This window comes from Schistocerca piceifrons, chromosome X, assembly GCF_021461385.2.
Source record: "Schistocerca piceifrons isolate TAMUIC-IGC-003096 chromosome X, iqSchPice1.1, whole genome shotgun sequence".
Taxonomy (NCBI): domain Eukaryota; kingdom Metazoa; phylum Arthropoda; class Insecta; order Orthoptera; family Acrididae; genus Schistocerca; species Schistocerca piceifrons.
In genome coordinates this window covers 347,706,071-347,724,732 of record NC_060149.1, presented here as the reverse complement: position 1 = coordinate 347,724,732, position 18,662 = coordinate 347,706,071, and the positions used below count along the sequence as shown (strand labels likewise).

Sequence of the window (18,662 nt, the reverse complement as noted above, 5' to 3'; positions counted from 1 at the left end):
TCAATTAGTCGGAAGACAAGACAGACTAAAGTATATTTTAAAACTGAACTTTTGGTTAACGAAGCGGGATTGCAAATCTGCTTACCGTGCACTATTAAAACAACAGAATTTATATTTGTAATTACAATTAAAGTTCGCAGTAAGCACATTCAGTAACACTTCCGATGTTTGTTATATAGTGATCAAAACGTGTATTGACAGTGTCGTCAGCTTTGAAATTCATAATCTCCCTGTTAAACTGGTTCAGTACCAAGGTGGACAAACCAACCTTTTAATGATGCTCCCATGTTTCCTTCTGACACGAAAACATAAAACTTTTTTAGAAGTTTCGATTCTATTCATCCCATTGTTTCTACTCACCCATTTAACGGTTCTCTAATTTGAAACTTCCTATTGTCTTTTGCTATACTCCTGTTGCTGCTGATATTCATAATTATAAAGGCAGCTAAATACAGTGTACAACGCAAACTACGTGTCACAGACAGTCGTAAACTCCTCAGCAGTGTAGTTGCAGCAGGTACTTTTGTAATTGTTTCGTGTTCTTGTTCGTAGTTGCTGCACCAGTCAGCGTCACACTGTCGTTGCACGTGCACGTTTCTACATCTGAAATATTTTGAAACGTCAGAACAAGTTTGGCGTTATGCCCCAGTCTACATGAAAATTTTCAATTCGACCGCAAAACAGACAAAAAAAGCTGGAAGTTTCTACAGGAGAATGCTATAGCTGTAGCTAGACAGAAAACTCGACACGACAGAATGTTAGTTGTGAGCAGCCGTGGCTTGGGCGCCTCATCATTTGATTACGCTCGCCGCTCGCCGTGTTGGCTGCGTTGGGCGCATTTGACTGGTAGCGCCCCCTGCGCCAGGCTGCGCAGGCCCCGGCCCCCTCCGCCTCTGCTACCGACGGCGACGCGCAGTGTGCCGGCGTCCGCCTACGCAGTAGGTCGGCCGATGCTCCGCTCTCTAGTCGCGTAGTAACTCTTTCACATTTTCGTTTCAATTTTCGATTTAGGGTAACGGCAGCTGCTTAAAATAGAACTTAAAATGTAGATAACCCGCTTTCGTGCTTAGTCATTCGGAGACCCTCGAGCAGACGAGTGAAAACCTAAAATACCGAATCGTGTGTGTGTGGTGTTGAGCTTTGTATTTTTTACGCGGTAAACATTGGTTTTGTATTGAACAAGTAGATTCAGCAATGCCAGTTCGAAGAGGACACGTCGCTCCACGGACTACAATCATCGAGACAATTATACGAAAATTTGACACTCATAGTAAGTACACAATTTTATGACTTTAAGAGTTAGTATCTATTCAGTCATTAACGACAACTGATACAGATATCGAGTGTACTCAGCGCCAAATTACGTGCTGCCCTGGTACAGATATAGCTGTGTAACGGTGTATCATTCGCAAGCGATTCCTGAGTGTGCTCTAAATAAACTGCGCGCTCGCAATAAACCGAGGGCGCATTCTTAATTGCGTAAGCGAGCCTTTCCCCTGACTTTTGTCTGGAGGCTTTTTTGCTTTGTCGTTATATTATTTTATGCGCCTTCTGAGACGGTTATTTTTAAGTTATTTCGTAGTTTATTTTCACAATAGCTTATTGGTCAGATGAGAAAGAAACATGTATAAGAGTAAATTTTGAGCCTTCAATTAAACATATTTCCAATTCTGTGCTGAAGCCTTTTAGCGTTCTACCGTGTGTTCGTTGTTCCTGAAATTTCAAAGAATAAAGATTTAAAACGACGGAAGTCATCTCTCTTTAAGCAAAAGGGTATATGTCATTTCCAACTGTATGACGTGCGTGATCCGATTATTAAGAGTGGCGCAGTTACGTGCGCGTCAGCTGCTGTAAATGTCAGGTCTGAATTGAGGTATTTACCGGGACCGGCGCATTACAAATTTCATTCGTTAGAAATGTGCGTTTGCAAAATGTGACCCATGTTTACTTCAGTTAAGCTCTGCAATTTAGTCTTTTTGAGTATTTGCAAAGAGTTCAAGGAAGTTTTAGCCGAACAAAAATCAGTTATATTGAATTAATTTTCTAAGGTTAAAGAAAAATGTGTTTTACACTACAGTCTAGATTTACTTATAGTCACTCGCTGAAATCTGCAATCCAAACCGCAATTAGTACTGCTATTTTGTTAAATACCAGTATTTGTAGAGAAACGTTACTTATGGAATACAAAAAATTTTATATAGATAGCAGCAATCAGCCATAATTTGGTTGTAAGTAACTTTATGTAAAAAATACCTTTACTTGTTTGGAATTTACCAAATTCATGGTCAGCGACTATTTACTAAGTTTGTTAGTCACGTATGTGAAACAAGCAGCATGAGACTTTTTGACGAAATAAGTGTGTAACCCCTGTTAGGGTGAATTAGAATTCGAAACTGGCAACAGAGGTTTTCAAGTAAAAAGATGTAAAATCAAGTTGTGACTGACTTATACTTTCCATTACAATCGTTCTGATTTAGTGCACCTACGTGAGACTGTGATTATTATTTCAATATGTCTACTTCTAGTGATTTCTTTTTGACATATTGCGACCCGAACATATAACTGCGCCCCCTGTCTTTTGGCATCTTGCAGAAGATGTAACAGATGAGTGTAATACAGAATAGTTTGATGGTTCTGGTTGTTTTCAATGGCCGTGGCTCTAAAGATTCCACATATAGTACTTTTACTTTCGCTATACAACGCTCACTCCTAAATCGCAGGTTAATGTTTAATTGTTGCGAGGCACTAGTAGTTTTATCACATTGTTTTCTTCACAGGTGCAGAGTGAGACAACTACTTCTCTCGAAACGTCCGCAGCTTCATCGTGTGTGCGCCTCATAATTTGTGCTTGATGAACATATTTAGCTTCTTCATGAAAATTAGTGATTGAATGTTTGCTGAGATTTTCGCAAGATGAAAAAAATTTTCATGTGAGGTGCACAATTTTATTTAATACAAAAAATATAATGATTTCAGGTGGACACAGAAACTTGATTAAAAGTATAAATATCCACCTGTGCACCGGTTTTATCCTTCTGAATAGTCAATTTTATGCAGTTGTGGGATAAGCGAATTGTAAATGAGAAATCGTGAAAGTAAAGTTCTTTCGTTTGCTAGAGGAGTTGGTTGTCTTTGGCATGAAAGAGACATATTTTTCTCTGGATGCATTGTTTTGCGCAGTCATCTGAAACAGTTGCAAAGGCGCTGTTCTGTGCAGGGCTGACAGTAGTAGCTCGCAATTCAATTGTTGTTGTTAACAACGGAGAATGAACTAAAGTTCACATTAAATGCGTCGTTAAGAAAGTTCTAGGTGGTCTAAAAACAGAAATGTAGAATGTTCCAAACTCCTGTCGCCCCCTCTCGCTCTCTGTCCTCCCCTGTCCTCCTTTAACAATAAGCCGTGTGAAACCAAGTTGACAGCGAACAACGATAAACTCGGCAGATATATTCGCTCCGTTACATTAAATTAAAAATTGTGTCAATGGAACATAAGCGCGAGTCGCAGCTATTAAAATTTATTTAGAATAAAAACTTCCAGTTATTACCATTTATGAACGACTTTTACAGGAAGAAAAGTTTCCACATTATTGTCTCAAGGAATAAAATTACAAGTAAATTTTTACCTGCTTTGCTTAGGAATTTATTTGCATCCTTCTTCGTTTATGTGGAAGAAAACTATATTTTCACGCCAAAGACATTAATACAGCTTCAGTAACTTTTATCTGATATGCAACCGCATCGTCAGGTTGTCGACTAATACTGCAAGTGGTCTCCGCCAAAATTTTATAGAAACTGGCAACGGCCGTGAAAGCCAATACAGTGTCAGGATACTCGATGTGTTGTTTTATTTGAGTGTTGTGCAGTTGACGTCGAATGAAATAATATTAATACTTAGTAGTTTTACGTTCCTGCGACTACAACAGTTAACTTTATTGTACTTAATATTTGGCAAGAAGGTGATAAAAATATCGAGGATACGAATTACACGTTCTGATACAGGGATAACGCTGACAACCCGCTTCTCTGTTCTATACATAAACAGGCGTGTTCCAAATATTAACAAGTGTAGGATTGGCTAATTGACACGGTAACTATTAATTTGGCAAAGCCATCCTAGATGATTCACTGTTAGCTTGCGTCATTTAAAACAACTGAATCTACGTGTACATCCACATACCTACTCCGCAAGCCACTGTGTGGTCCATGGTGGAGGGTACCACGTACAGCTACAAATCATTTCCTTTCGTATTAGACTCGGAAATAGAGCGAGGAAAAAGCGACTGTCTATAACTGTTTGTAAAACCCCTAATTTCTCTAATCACATCTTCGTGGCCCATCCGCGAAATGTACGGTGACGTCAGTCGTCCTTAAATCCCAGTGCTCTAAATTCCCTCAGTAGAGCCTCGCGAAAAGAACGTCGCCTTTCCTGTAGGGATACCCATTTTAGTTCACGAAGCATCTCCGTAAAACTTGGGTGCTGATCGAACCCATCGGTAACAGATCTAGCAACACGCCTCTGAAATGCTTCGATATCTTTCTCTAATTCGACTAGGTCCCAAACACTCGAGCAGTACTCAAGAATGGGTCGAAATCGTGTTGTATACGCCATCTCCTTTATGTACGAGCTACACTTCCCAAAAATTCTTCGAATAAAATTAAGCCCGCCACTCGCCTTCCCTACTACCAATCTGATATGCTCGTTCCATTCATAACGTTTTGCAGCGTTACTCCTAGACATCTAATCGATGCGACTGCGTCAAGCAGCACACTGCCGATGCTGTAATCGAACGTCACTGGATTGTTTTTCCCGCGCATACGCGTTAACTTACATTTCTCTTCACTTAGCGCAAGCTGTCATTCATCACACCTACTAGAAATTCTGTCTAAGTCCTCTTGTATCCTCATGCAGTCACTCAACGACGACACCTTCCCGTGCACCACAGCTTCATCAAGTAGCCTAAGTCGCTGCTCACCCTGTCCGTCAGGTCATTTATGTATATAGAGAATTGAGCGAACCTATCTCCCTTTCTTGCGGCACTCCTGACTATACCCTAGTTTCTGATGAACACTCGCCGTCTACGACAACATACTGGTTGATTTGATTACTTATGAAGTCTTCGAGTCACATATCTGGGAACCTAATCGTTATACTCGGACCTTCGTCAACACTCTACCGTGAGGTACCGTGTCAAACGCTTTCCTCTGACGTCGAGAGATTTTGTATAATGCGTGTACTTCTTTCCTGTTTACACCTTTAAATTTTCTCTACATTCTACAGATAAAATAATCATTTAAATGGTATCGAAGCAGTTGAGGAATTTTAAGATGGTAGGCCATCTCTCATATTTTCTATACACTTTTAAGAAGTTAAGTTCGGCCATGTGAGTTAATTATGCCACCTAATTAACAGCTGTGGCATGTAAATGATCTGTGTGGAACTGCCATTTAGCCATGGGGTTAACTATACATGCGCCCTTGTCGCTGGTTGGTCTAATACTTGTTCAGAGCCGGCCGCGGTGATCTCGCGGTTAAGGCGCTCAGTCCGGAACCGCGCGACTGCTACGGTCGCAGGTTCGAATCCTGCCTCGGGCATGGATGTGTGTGATGTCCTTAGGTTAGTTAGGTTTAAGTAGTTCTAAGTTCTAGGGGACTGATGACCACAGATGTTAAGTCCCATAATGCTCAGAGCCAACTTGTTCAGAAGTATTGTTGCGGCTTGTTTGTGCTATGGAACACATTACAAAATAGCTGAGTTTCAGCATAGTCATAATAACGATTACGTACCATCAACATCATTGCTACTGCATCGCAAATAGCATGGATGTGTGTGATGTCCTTAGGTTAGTTAGGTTTAAGTAGTTCTAAGTTCTAGGGGACTGATGACCACAGATGTTAAGTCCCATAATGCTCAGAGCCAACTTGTTCAGAAGTATTGTTGCGGCTTGTTTGTGCTATGGAACACATTACAAAATAGCTGAGTTTCAGCATAGTCATAATAACGATTACGTACCATCAACATCATTGCTACTGCATCGCAAATAGTGTGCTTATGTGCTTTAACAGTGGCTAGTGTTAGGTGAGTACGGGAAGTTTGATACTCGCACAGAGACGAACATCTTTAAGTGCACTGAGACCCCCGAGTATCAGTTTAGTCGCAGAGAAGCTCTTCATACCTTCATGTATCGGACTAAGATTGTTTGTAAAGGGCACGAATAACTCGTGCGTGGATCGGAGAAGGCGAGTAAGCCTATTGCAGCACTTGCGTAAAGCAGCTGATTGTGCAAGTGGAGCAATTGAACAATAACAACAACAAAGAGAAGCGAAGAGTTTCATTTCGTTTTGATACACGAGTTTTCCGATGCTTTGGTAATTATATTCTGTTATTACTTTTCTCTGTGACGTTTCAGTTACGTGACACAAAAAGAAATGGCGGGGTTATAATACAAGCTCAAACTAAAATACAATGCTTCATTCATTTTATTTTTAAATTATGATTCTGTTTCCAGTTATATTAAGAGAAGTCATACGCTGCAAGGCTCCATTGCTGAATTCGTGGAGCGATGATCCATACTCTCACTGTCTCTCATTTACTTTTACACACAAGTTGCTGGTCGCAGTATTGGAGAATTCGCTCAGATGTGGCAACTCATGGACTTGGGCGGACATTTGTTTTAATGATTGAGAATGTAAGAATCTTTTTGTTGATGCGACAAATAAAGAGACTGAAATATTGACTTCATTACACATATTCACATGCTATTCTGTACAGTATACCCGTCGTGGAAAATCAGTAAATTTTTGAGCTACTTCCCTCATCATTGTAAACTAATAAGGGTTCTAAAAAGTAAAAAAAAATGGTTTGATTGAAGATTATGGAAACGTCTGTTTTTATGGAAACGCTTAGTTTATACTAATGGGAGTAGCAACGCAAAAAATTACTGATCTTCCGCGACGATTGTACTTAACAAAATAGCAGAAGAACATAGTTAATGAAGTAAATATTTATGTCACATATCACACAGTAAGTGGTATTCGGGGAACTTTCTGACTGATACACAATGGGCAACACACTGCTTCAGCAATTACATACGATGCGTAGCAAAAGATTCCCGAGTAGGTTTAGGAAATTTTTGTCTATAATTAGATGGTGCAATGTACGTATAAAATACTTTAGAACGTACATAAATACAGTAACTAAATTCATCATTAATCTTTTTTTCCAACTTTCAGGTAGTAGAGGATATCATCCTATACTTCTGTATATCATTCCTGCAGAAATTTATTAGTAAATAGCCGTGGATGGACAGGGAAAACACAATATTCAGCACTGAATATCCTGCTTTTGTATGAGTCATCTATTCTTCATTGAGCCGTTGTTATTTGAAATTCAGCTTACCAGAGTGACACAGAAAACAATATGGCTAAGCGTAAGCATTTGTCGTTCCCTGCAGGAGCCTAAGGAGACCTAGCAACTTTACCCTCATGCTTGTTACTCAGAGTCGAAAAGAAGCATATACTTAAAGAAATTTATTTTCCTCCTTTAAAAACTATATAGTATTCCAAAACATAGATAACATTCTGGTGGCCATATTAATTACAGAATTGTCAGATTTCTTTAAATAATTTTAGGAGTTCTTCTAAGCAGTGGAGAGGCCAGAGATCGCACTGAAATCTAACCTTAACCTTTATCCACGGAGAGCAAACCGAGGTGTAACAATGAGCAGCGCATGCATCACTGCAGAGTTGTCCTAAGTTCAAAAAAATTGTTCAAATGGCTCTGAGCACTATGCGACTCAACTTCTGGGGTCATCAGTCGCCTAGAACTTAGAACTACTTAAACCTAACTAACCTAAGGACATCACACAACACCCAGTCATCGCTCCACAAACCAAACATCATCATCATCAACAACAACAACAACTCACACGGAGTCGCCTGTTGGTCAGATGCAGTATCGATATCTGCAGGAGCAATTGCTGAATCACTGGTCCGTGCAAATCCATTACTTCTCTACACGTCGCCACCTGAAATCGTTTAAAATTAAATGACTCGATGGAGTTCCGATATTAGCCCTTGCTTCTAGGCAGTTTGACAAGGCGCTGCTGGACTGGTGAAGGAAACTGATATTTTATTGTTTACGAAGGTCATCGTGCGAAAAATGATTAACGAACATAGTTGGTGTCTGCTGCACTCCTGCTTGTTAAGCATGTGCGTTTCCGAAAGTTGTGATCTGATTAGCACCATGGAGCAAAAGGCGGCTTCAGATCCTTGATCAGTTATACGATGTAGTTTTTCCCTGCTTTCCGTAAACTACTTCAGGTGATTTGGGGTTCGTTGCTTAAATGAACGCCGAACTATCTTTCCTTCCCCATTCTCGTTCTATCCGAACTAGTATTTCGCTTCTGAGTACGTCGACGGAACTTTCAAATCGACAATCGTTCCTTTATTTTTCTTAACTGAGGAGAGAACCTATAGAATTATTATATATGAATTGGAGGACACTCACAAAACACAGTTATTAGAAGAAAAAATATTAGACGTAGTGTCGGAAGGAAGTAGAACAAGATTTTATGTCCGCCGGGCCTAAGTACAAGCTCGGATCGGGGGAGGGATGAGGAAGGAAATAGGCCGTGTCCTTTCCGAAGGCATTTACCTTACGCAATTTAGGAAAACAGTGAAAAACCTAAATACAGAGATCTGAACCGCCGTCGTCATCACACCGACACAGGATGTTGAAGCACATACATCAAATTAAACTTAACATGGATGTCGAATGGAACGTTCGTGCAAAACGTTGTACATAGGAATCTAGCCAAGAGAAGAAACACTTCCTAGAGAAAAAAAAAACAGGTAAGCGAAAAATGAATCTGGACACGGAGTAAAAAGCGGATCCCTACACAGAGTCTAAAGAAACAGCGTCAAGTGCGTTGCGCATCTTGGTCAGTAGTACTGAGGACGATGCATATGGAATCAAATGGCAAACCTATCAGATACTTGAAGCTTCTGAGCTAAGATTGGGGATAAACAGTTCAATCAACCAAACAGGAAATCGTGCACGGGAAAGTGTTTGAGTATGACAGCATATAATATTAGAAGAACTATATTAAATTTGAGCCGTGGAAGGTTCGTAAAATCAAGGTCGTTGTGTCTAATAAACATGAGTGGGAAGAAAAGATCCCGTTGTAAAAGAATAAGATGCATGCTAAGAGCGTAAGACGGGAATAATAGAGGACCGCAGAGAAGAACAACTAGATGTATTCCGGGCATTCAACTTTTTCCACTTGACTGTTATCAAATGTATTTCTTTACGATCGCGACTTCGGCTATTATGCCAGCTGTCACGCCTGTAGTGCAACGCCCTTTCGTGTAGATGCTGAGGAATCCTGTGTTATTGTTCAAATGGCACGGAATAAATGAATATTCTTGACACGGGAATAACGACTTTAAGAGAAATGAATGTACCTTGACGCGCTTCATAGTGAAATATTGGGTAGGAATGGCACAATAGCCGAAACTATGATCGGAAAGAAATGCATTTAATAACATCGTAATACATTCAATTACTGCATTCACAAAATTCTTTAGGACTGTGGATGCAAGTAATTCAAATATAGGTGGATTCCGTAAAGATCGCCCTTGTATGCATGGGGCTCCCTTCATCCACAGATGGAAGATAAGAAATTAATTACAAAACGTACATACTAAGAGACTGACAAAGTGAATCAAAGTAGGCTATTGTAGAAACGTGAACTCATAGGCATCGATAGGAAATTACACTCGTCGTTAGAAGCCTGTGCGAATGTATCGCTTTTGTTGTAGGCAGTTTCGCTGATGGGGCAGAGATGATCTGTGGTACTGTCTCCCTCAGGCCTGGAATGTATCGTAAAACAATAAACAGGGAAAGGAAAGAATAGATCAACCATTGCCGGTGACCACATCCCTGTTCCTTACCAAATAAGTTTACACTAAGCACACGATTATATCACTGCACCAATATTTTATGCGAACGATTTAACTTTCTGGTTAATTTTTTGTATCATTGAAGCGAATTTTCGTCAAGATCTGACACTTAGTGCTCTAGGAAATTCGGTAGCTTGAAGCAATATTATTGATTCCGGAAAAAGTTTACTCCAGTTAACCGTGCTTTGATTATCACCAGAATGCTCGTATATGCTCGTATGTTGGATCTGCTTGGTAGGTAGACAGTCTTTCAGCGTAATTCGTTGATACAAATTTGACGTATGTATGACGTCTGTTTAAGCGCGTGGCATTCGTCAGCTTACGATGCTGACGGTGGAGGTGGCATGTCCGTGCTCTACTTCAGCTACTTTCTGCCGAAAATCCCTACAGAGTTATGTAACTTTGTAAATGGAGGTCAGGACTTCCAGTCACGTCATGTTTAATGTTTCTAAATGCGAATACCCCTTCTTGTCTACGTCGCATTAAAACGGTGTGGAGTTAGTGTGTTTCGACAGGTGTAAGTGCTGCAAAATGTTACATCTGCCAGCAAAGGACATGTTAGATGGCAGACGAATGCTCATGCGTAATAGGTGAGAAAAGTATGTCAAAAACCGAGGAGAGTTTGACAAAATCCGCACTTGGTTCTAGGCTGTAGGACGTTCTTTCTACACGGGGCTCGCGCTTTGTGTCATTTCTGCTCTGCAGCAGGAAGAGTTGGAAGAATCGTTCTGGAGTGGTTGTTCTGAATTAAACAGCCACCATCGAATATTCCTCCCCTGCCTTTCACAAACAGATTCGCAGAGAATGAATACTTTTATTGTGTGTGGCCTCCGTAATTAATGTTAATAAGTGTTAATGATCCCTTCTCTAGTCGCCATCTTTGTGTCTAAGAATATTCTTACATTTTTCTATACATGTTCTGTTGGTATTTTACTTACCGCGCCTCGCCCTGACAGACTAAACCTGCTTGGTATCAGTAAATGGTAAACTTGGCGCAGTTTTAGGCGTCATTACTTAGTATGTGTCAGTAACGCGAGTATTGGTGGCTCAACATGTCTCCGACTTACGAAGAGTAAATTCCCGTGATCAAGACTTAATATTGAGTTATTGGTTATATCGATTACTAAATCTCTGTTACCTATCATTGTTCTTTTTATTTCTTGTTATAACTGGTTTCAGTCAAGTAGTAGACTTGGTTGGTTGTTGTGCTGCAAGAGTCTGCACAACATTTCGCTGGTGGCCTTGGAAATATTTTCTTTGGGAATTTATTTTGTCAGGTTAATTGTGCATTGACCATTAGTACGTTTCTATTCATATTAGTTGCAGTATGTAGAGTATGTATCATTGGCAGAACTGAATCCCTAAGTCTGTATAAAGAATTGAAAGAATCCCATACCTAATCTGATTGCAGTATAAATGGTAAGCCGTTGAAGCGCCTAACGTCGTTGAAATTCCAACTGGCAGCAGTACGAAGCGACATGAAATGGATCAAAGATGTAAAATCAACAGTACAGACTAAGATCTGGTGTAAGGGTCCTGAGAAAGAATGGTGCATCAATAAAGAAAACAGATTGAAAAATGGTAGCGGAAGCAATTCAAGCGTAGGTCCTACTGCTCCGGTGTTTGAAGTCCGTTTTCAGCAGGTATGGCAGCATGTATCGAAGGAATTCAGAGGCGTTTTTGGTCAGTACAGCCCCTATAGAAATGTACTGCATATACTCAAGCAACTTAATTCTGTGAAAACAGGCATCGCTGTGCTCGCAAATCAGTGTTGAGTAAATTTGGAAAACCCGGGAACTGAGGTAGACTGCTCAACACTTTTATTTTGCATTCATCATATATCTGACGTAGCCTTCACGAAAATAATAGAGATTAGAGCATTTTTTTCAGCCCATACGTGAATGAAGTGGGACAATAATGGGTTAATACTACTACAGGGTGTCATCCATAATACAGTGTGCATTGGCTTGCGGAGCAGATATATGCGGAATTTCGCGCACGTCATCCGTCTACAGAGAGAATAACATTCGCGTGTGCGTATTTCGTTAGTACGGCAGACAGGAATAAATACACTGCCATTCGCGCAGATTGGTTTGAGAAATTTCTTTGATGGGTACTTTTCAATACGGGACAAAGTCCTCTGGAATATTTAGCAGCTTCATCTGATGCCTGTGATACTGATATGAAATATGTAGTTAAAATTAGACTTGAGTTGGCACGTATTTCAACTTAAGAGGTAATAACAAACTTATCACAGATATGTGAATGTATATACACTGGGGTGCATAAGGTAATTTTTAACTCTGTAACATAGCCACTCATCATCAAGTAGAAACCAATTTGGAATACTTACTTATCTGATTACATTACAGCTGCGAAGATGTACAAAAGCTTTATTTTACGAAACATTCAAGCTGTTTCATATTATTAATAATGTATACATCAGCTAGTTCTACTAAGAAATTATTCAGTGGAGTAAGGGGGTTGACCACTAATAAATTCTTTAAACTCCTCTGAAACTGAACTTTACCAATAAATAAACTTTTTATGGCGGTTGGTACGCTATAATGTGTGTACCTGAGTGATGGACACCTTTCTAGACCAAAGTAACTAATTTTAAATATTTGTATAGATTACTCGCATTTCTAGTACTGATGCCATGATCTGAGATGTTGGGTTCAAAACGGGGTATGTTACCCGTGACAAATTTCGTGAACGATTAAATGTATTGCTAGCCATTAAAACTGCAACACCATGAAGAAGGCAAACAACAAAGCTTACAAAATGCCTGGATACGCACATAGTATGTAGGAGTAACGTCATATACGAGGTTATTCGGAAAGTTAGCTCCGATCGGTCGCTAAATGGAAACTGCAGTGAAAATCCAACGAAACTTCGCCCATATATGTTGGACAGTATGTCTAATATGCCCATCAATCGCGTCACGCCGCTCTTTTCAGTATGAGTGCACAGTGAGAACGTAAACATGCCTAGAAAATAGTGACTCCCACGAAATTTGTGTGCCTCTTGAGAAATTTCTCCTGATTCCATGGCAACCCCACATAGCGTAACTTTCATGCATTTCCTTCTTTGTGACAATTTCTCGGCCGCAAACTGCAGGGTTAATGAGGACGTTCCTGCAGCGTTTTCGATGGGAAGTGTTTGATCACCCACGGTGCGTCCTGGACTAGGCTCCCCATGATTTTCATCTCTGCTCTCATGAAGACCACATTTTGGCACAGACAACGAGCTGCGGACCAGCATAGATAATTGGCAAACAGCATAGGCGACTGCCTTCTGTGACGAGGGTTTTGGAAAGTTGGTACAACGTTGCGTCAGATGTCTAAGCCAGGGCGGCGACTATATAGAGAAGCAACCGGAAGATGTAGCTAACTCTTACAAATAAAACATTTTTGATTTTCACTGTGGTTTCCATTTTGCGGCCAATTGTACCTTACTTTCCGAATAAGCCTGTATATAACGTAAGCGGGTTTCTCATGGAGAAATCGCATTTTAATGTTTTATCTTTTATGAGAAGATCGTGTTGTGCCTCGCGTAAGGTGATATGTCTACCAGCACATACCGAAATTTGACAGTCGTAGTATCCTGACTTATCGAGACTGCGGTTTGTAGTTACGCAAAATTGCTACTCGCGTTGGTCAGGATCCCACACCTGTCATGCGAATATCGAATCGACGGGTTCAGGAAGGCCATATTCAACGCCATGCAGAATCTCAACGGCCTCATGTGGCTAGCGCCACAGAGAACGTATTGTTCGCTCGGCAGTGCAGGGTCATATAGCCATCTCATGTAACAGGGAACTTCAAAAAGTAAGTTACACATTACTGTGGCAGCCCAGGTAACTTTTATTGAATCCAGCACTGCACTCCAAACTGACACAGGTACGTCACACTACTTTTAACATCGTCATCAAGTCTCTGTAATAATCTCCGTTCAGTGCGATAATCTTACGTTACCTTAAAAGGGGGAGCCTGTGTGCCCGCGTGGTACTACTCTACTGGTCGACGTCGGAGCCAACATATTGCTGCATAAATAACCTCCCCATCATCCACGTACTGCTTTCCGCGGAGTGCATCCTTCATTGGGACGAACAGATTGAAGTCGGAAGATACGAGATCCGGGCTGTAGGGTGGATGAGGAAGAACAGTCTCTTGAAGTTTTGTGTGCTCCTTTTGGGTGCGTAGACTTGTTTGAGGCCTTGCGTTGTGGAGAAAGAGAAGTTCGTTTCCATTTTTGTGGCGACGAACAAGCGGAAGTTGTTTCTTCAAGCCGGCCGGAGTGGCCGTGCGGTTCTAGGCGCTACAGTCTGGAGCCGAGCGACCGCTACAATCGCAGGTTCGAATCCTGCCTCGGGCATGGATGTGTGTGATGTCCTTAGGTTAGTTAGGTTTAAGTAGTTCTAAGTTCTAGGAGACTGGTGACCTCATATGTTAAGTCGCATAGTGCTCAGAGCCATTTGAACCATATGTTGTCGCGCGACTCCATTGATTGCCGTTTTGTTCCTGGTTCGAAGTCATGAACCCAAGTTTCATCGTCTATAAAGATGTTCGACAAAAAATTGTCAGGACCAGCTTTGTAAAGCGCAAGCAATTCCGTGCAGATGGTCCTTCGTTGCACATTACGGTCTTCTGTTAGGGGGCGAGAAACCCAGCAGGCACACACCTTTAAATACCCCAACTGGCGGACGAGTGTGTCAGTGCTACTAACAGAGTCGTCCAATTGTGCAGCGAGGTGTTTGGTGGTGATTCGTCGATCACGTCGAATGAGAGTGTCCGCACTGTCCAACATTGCATTAGTCACAGCTGTGTGCGGCCGGCCGACACGCCGGAGGTCGGACAGGAGTGCGCAATCTTGTTGTGATAATGACAGACGCCTCGCCCAACGACTCACCGTGCTTTTGTCTACTGCCATATCTCCGTAGACATTCTGCAAGCCCCTATGAATATCTGCGATGCACTGGCTTTCTAGCAAAAGAACCGCAACGAAAGCTGTCTGCTTGAAAAGCACTACGTATAGAGCCGCCACCAGTCGGAACTCAATCAAACTATGGGGGCTAAATTGTGAATATTCTCCGGTTTCCCACAACAAACGCCGTGCTACTTTATTCGTGGCTGTAATTTTCAGCAGCTGTAGCATATATTTCTTCAGGACAAAATTCAGTCGCCGGTTGGAAATATACTTTTATTAAGCTTTATCGGTTTCGGCAAATTGTCATCGTTAGAAGCCTACATAACGAGGGATATTACTTTAGACTTTGGCTATACATTTATGTGAAGCGTAGTAAGTATATCACAGAAACTAACGTAGTATTGGTTTAGCAGCTGTCAATATCTTCTTCATAGAATCTTAACGCTAAGGCATGTCAACAAATTTACGAGGGTTGCCCAGAATGTAATCCACCGCATTGTTTTCTTCAACAGTTCTTTATTGAGCATAATGAGAATTACACACACGAAAGAATGGCGTTTTATCTACACACCCTATTTCTCTACGTGATCTCCATCCCGTTCTGTGACCTTACTCCAGCGAGACACAAGGGCGTGTATGCCATGGAGGTACCAATCCTGTCCTGGTGGCGGAGCCACTGCTTCACTGTGTGAATCACCTCCTCATCGTCCTCAAAATGTCTTCCACGAATGGCATCCTTTAAAGGCCCAGACAACGTCAGCTCGCTACAACATGTCAGGTGTGACAGCCGTGGATGGTCCCCTCGATCGCTGCAAATCGTGGAGCTCCGCCGAACCACCTCGTGATGACCTCACCCTCCGTGCTCAGCGACTAACTGTACTTCTGTCGACAGCAGGTGCTCCATAGACTTTGCACAAGCGTTTGTGAATATTACCCGCAGTGAGAAATTCAATGACGGCACGTTGTTTGTAATGTACATCACCTACAGACGCCATTATGAAACTGTCGCACAGCTACGCTATCTGTCGGAAGTGACAAACTTGGCGAGCTCACTCAGGAGACTTCAAATAATACGTACGTAACGTTTCGCATTCGTAGCATTGTTTTCGGCTGAGAAAAAAAATTGCGGCGCATTACTTTCTGGGCAACTCTCGTATATATAGTATGTGATTGTTTTTTATGTACGCTTTTATAAATGTTCCTTGCTGCTAGCACAACAGATACCTAGATGTAATTCAGTTACTGTAAATTGTCCATCTGTGTTTAAAATAATTACATTTCTGGATATACCATGACTTTACGCTTCTGTGAAGCCGATATTGACATCTACTAAACCACAACGAAATACGTTTCTTTAATAGACTTCTTATAATTCACATATATGTATAGCCAAGATCTAAGGCTCAAATGGCTCTGAGCACTATGGGACTCAACTGCTGAGGTCATTAGTCCCCTAGAACTTAGAACTAGTTAAACCTAACTAACCTAAGGACATCACAAACATCCATGCCCGAGGCAGGATTCGAACCTGCGACCGTAGCGGTCTTGCGGTTCCAGACTGCAGCGCCTTTAACCGCACGGCCACTTCGGCCGGCTCAAGATCTAAGGATTTATAGTATCGCTAATTTTGTAGTCTTCTGAAAACGACAGATTAATTAGTTGAAAACGGTAAAACATAATAAAAACATATTTGCAGCTGACGACTGAATTTTATCCTGAAAAAATTCTGCATTTTTTCAACCGAAATTGTCCGGGAAAAAGCTGTGTTACATTACTTATTGAAGGCCATTCGCAGGCTGGACATTGTCGCCTTGTAATGGATGTGGAATGTCGATGGCATTCCTTTCCGATGACGTCACACACGTGTGTGCGACCTTACTCAAATTGTTGGCGCCATTTCATTGCGGCTGGACGCGACGTTGCATTTGGGCCGTATTCCGCCATGATCAATTTGTGTGCAATTTAGATTTAGCTACGAGAATTGTACCGATCCAGGCATCTCAAAGTTTGAGCACATTTCCACTTGCCGCGCCATTTAATTCAACACTGTGATGCACCTGTTATCCGCACCGCAGCAGAACTGTGTCTACAGGAAACCCGGAACATGTATTCTCGTTTGACAATGCGCCGCTCTTGTTGCGCAGTGGTCTGAGCGTAGGACGACATGTCTAACTTACTTTCCGAAGTACCTACGTACCTCGAGTCAATATATGGGCTTGTTTGCAGCAAGAGAAATAACAACACGCCCAGTGCTGCGACATCTGGAAGACCACTAGCGGTCATCACAGTCCCTTGTTGCGGCTTCCCTTAATGCGGCAACACAGAAATGCGCACTGGTAGTGGTGGGTGAGACTCTTTTGAAAAGAGTTCCGGTTGCGTGTGCGACATAACGATGCCATCATGCGTGCGTAGATATAGCGTTGTCTGACTGAAATAGTCATAGTCTTCTGGACTCAGCACCTGCCTTTATTGGAATGGGATGCCACGATGTAGATCACCCCTTATTCACACAGCCGCTCATTTGAACAGTGGCAGCTGCTTTTCTGAGGTATTAAAGCCGGGAGCTGTACCCTCTCTTCGAGGTATCAGTGACCTTACTTTGTACAAGGTAAGACAAGACTGCATATTGAGCGTGCTGTCCTGATCTACCTCTACGCTCTGCAAACCACTGTACCGTGAACGACTAAGGGTGCCCCCATTGTAAATAACAGGTGTTATGAGTTCTGCCCGTTGCACTCATGTATGGAGTTCAGGACTGTTGATCGTTCAATCGCCTTTGTGCTCGCTGTAATAAGTCTAGGCTTGTCCTCGCATTTCCTACGTGAGCGATGCGTTGGTAGTTATAGTGCATTCCCAGATAATTTAAAGCTGGTTCTTGAAAATTAGTACGTAGGCTTTCGAGGCATAGTTTGCGTCTATCTTCAAACGTGTGCCAGTTTAGTTTCTTCAGCATCTGCATGACACGCCCCCATGGGTAAAACAAATCTGTGACCATTCGTGCTATCATTCTCTGATCCCCTATTAATCGTATTGGGTACGGGTCCCACATACTTGTGCAGTATTCTAGGTTTGGTCACACGAGTGTTTTGTGAGCAGTCTCGTTTGTAGTATTGTGCCAATGAACCTAGGTCTGTCCCCAGCTTTACCTACGACTGAGCCTATGTGATCGTTCCTTTCATATACCTACAAATTGTTATATCCACATGTTCGTATAATTTGACCGATTCCAGTTGTGACTCGTTGATATTGTGGTCAAAGGATACTACGTTTTTTTCGTTTTATGACTGCGCTGTTTTACATTTCTGAATATTTAAAGCGAATTGCGTCAATTGAAATCGTATCAATATCCGAGTGAATAATTATCTAGCTTTTTCCAGACAGTACTTCATCACAGGTAACTGTATTGTCAACAAAACGCCTGAGAGTACTACTAATATTGTTGCAAAGCCATTAAAACACAACAGGAATCACAAGGATCTCAACTCACTTTCTGCGCACGTATGAAGTTACTTCTAAATTTGTCGATGGCTCTTCATCAAAAGAATCAATCCAATCTCAAATTTCGCTTCATACGGCACACAATCATACTTTTTATAATAAGCATAAGAATAGTACTTAGCTGAATGCTTTTCGGAAAAGCTTGATCCACGGTTTTCAGGATGTCGTATGAGTTGGCTTTCACATGATGGATGTTGTCGGAATTCGTGCTTGTTCTCAAAAAATGGTTCAAATGGCTCTGAGCACTATGGGACTCAACTGCTGAGGTCATAAGT

General features: G+C 41.6%; 1 protein-coding gene across 2 annotated transcripts in view; it reads left to right on the top strand.

Annotated features, from left to right (window-relative positions):
* Positions 1-927: 927 nt before the first annotated feature.
* LOC124722111 (potassium voltage-gated channel subfamily H member 2-like) overlaps positions 928-18,662 on the top strand; it is a 1,246,495-nt gene continuing 1,228,760 nt past the window's right edge. For both annotated transcript variants that reach the window (XM_047247314.1, XM_047247313.1), the window contains exon 1: positions 928-1,270. In XM_047247314.1, coding sequence (XP_047103270.1) covers positions 1,195-1,270 — 76 coding nt within the window. In that variant the 5' untranslated portion in view covers positions 928-1,194. The remainder of the gene's footprint in view (positions 1,271-18,662) is intronic.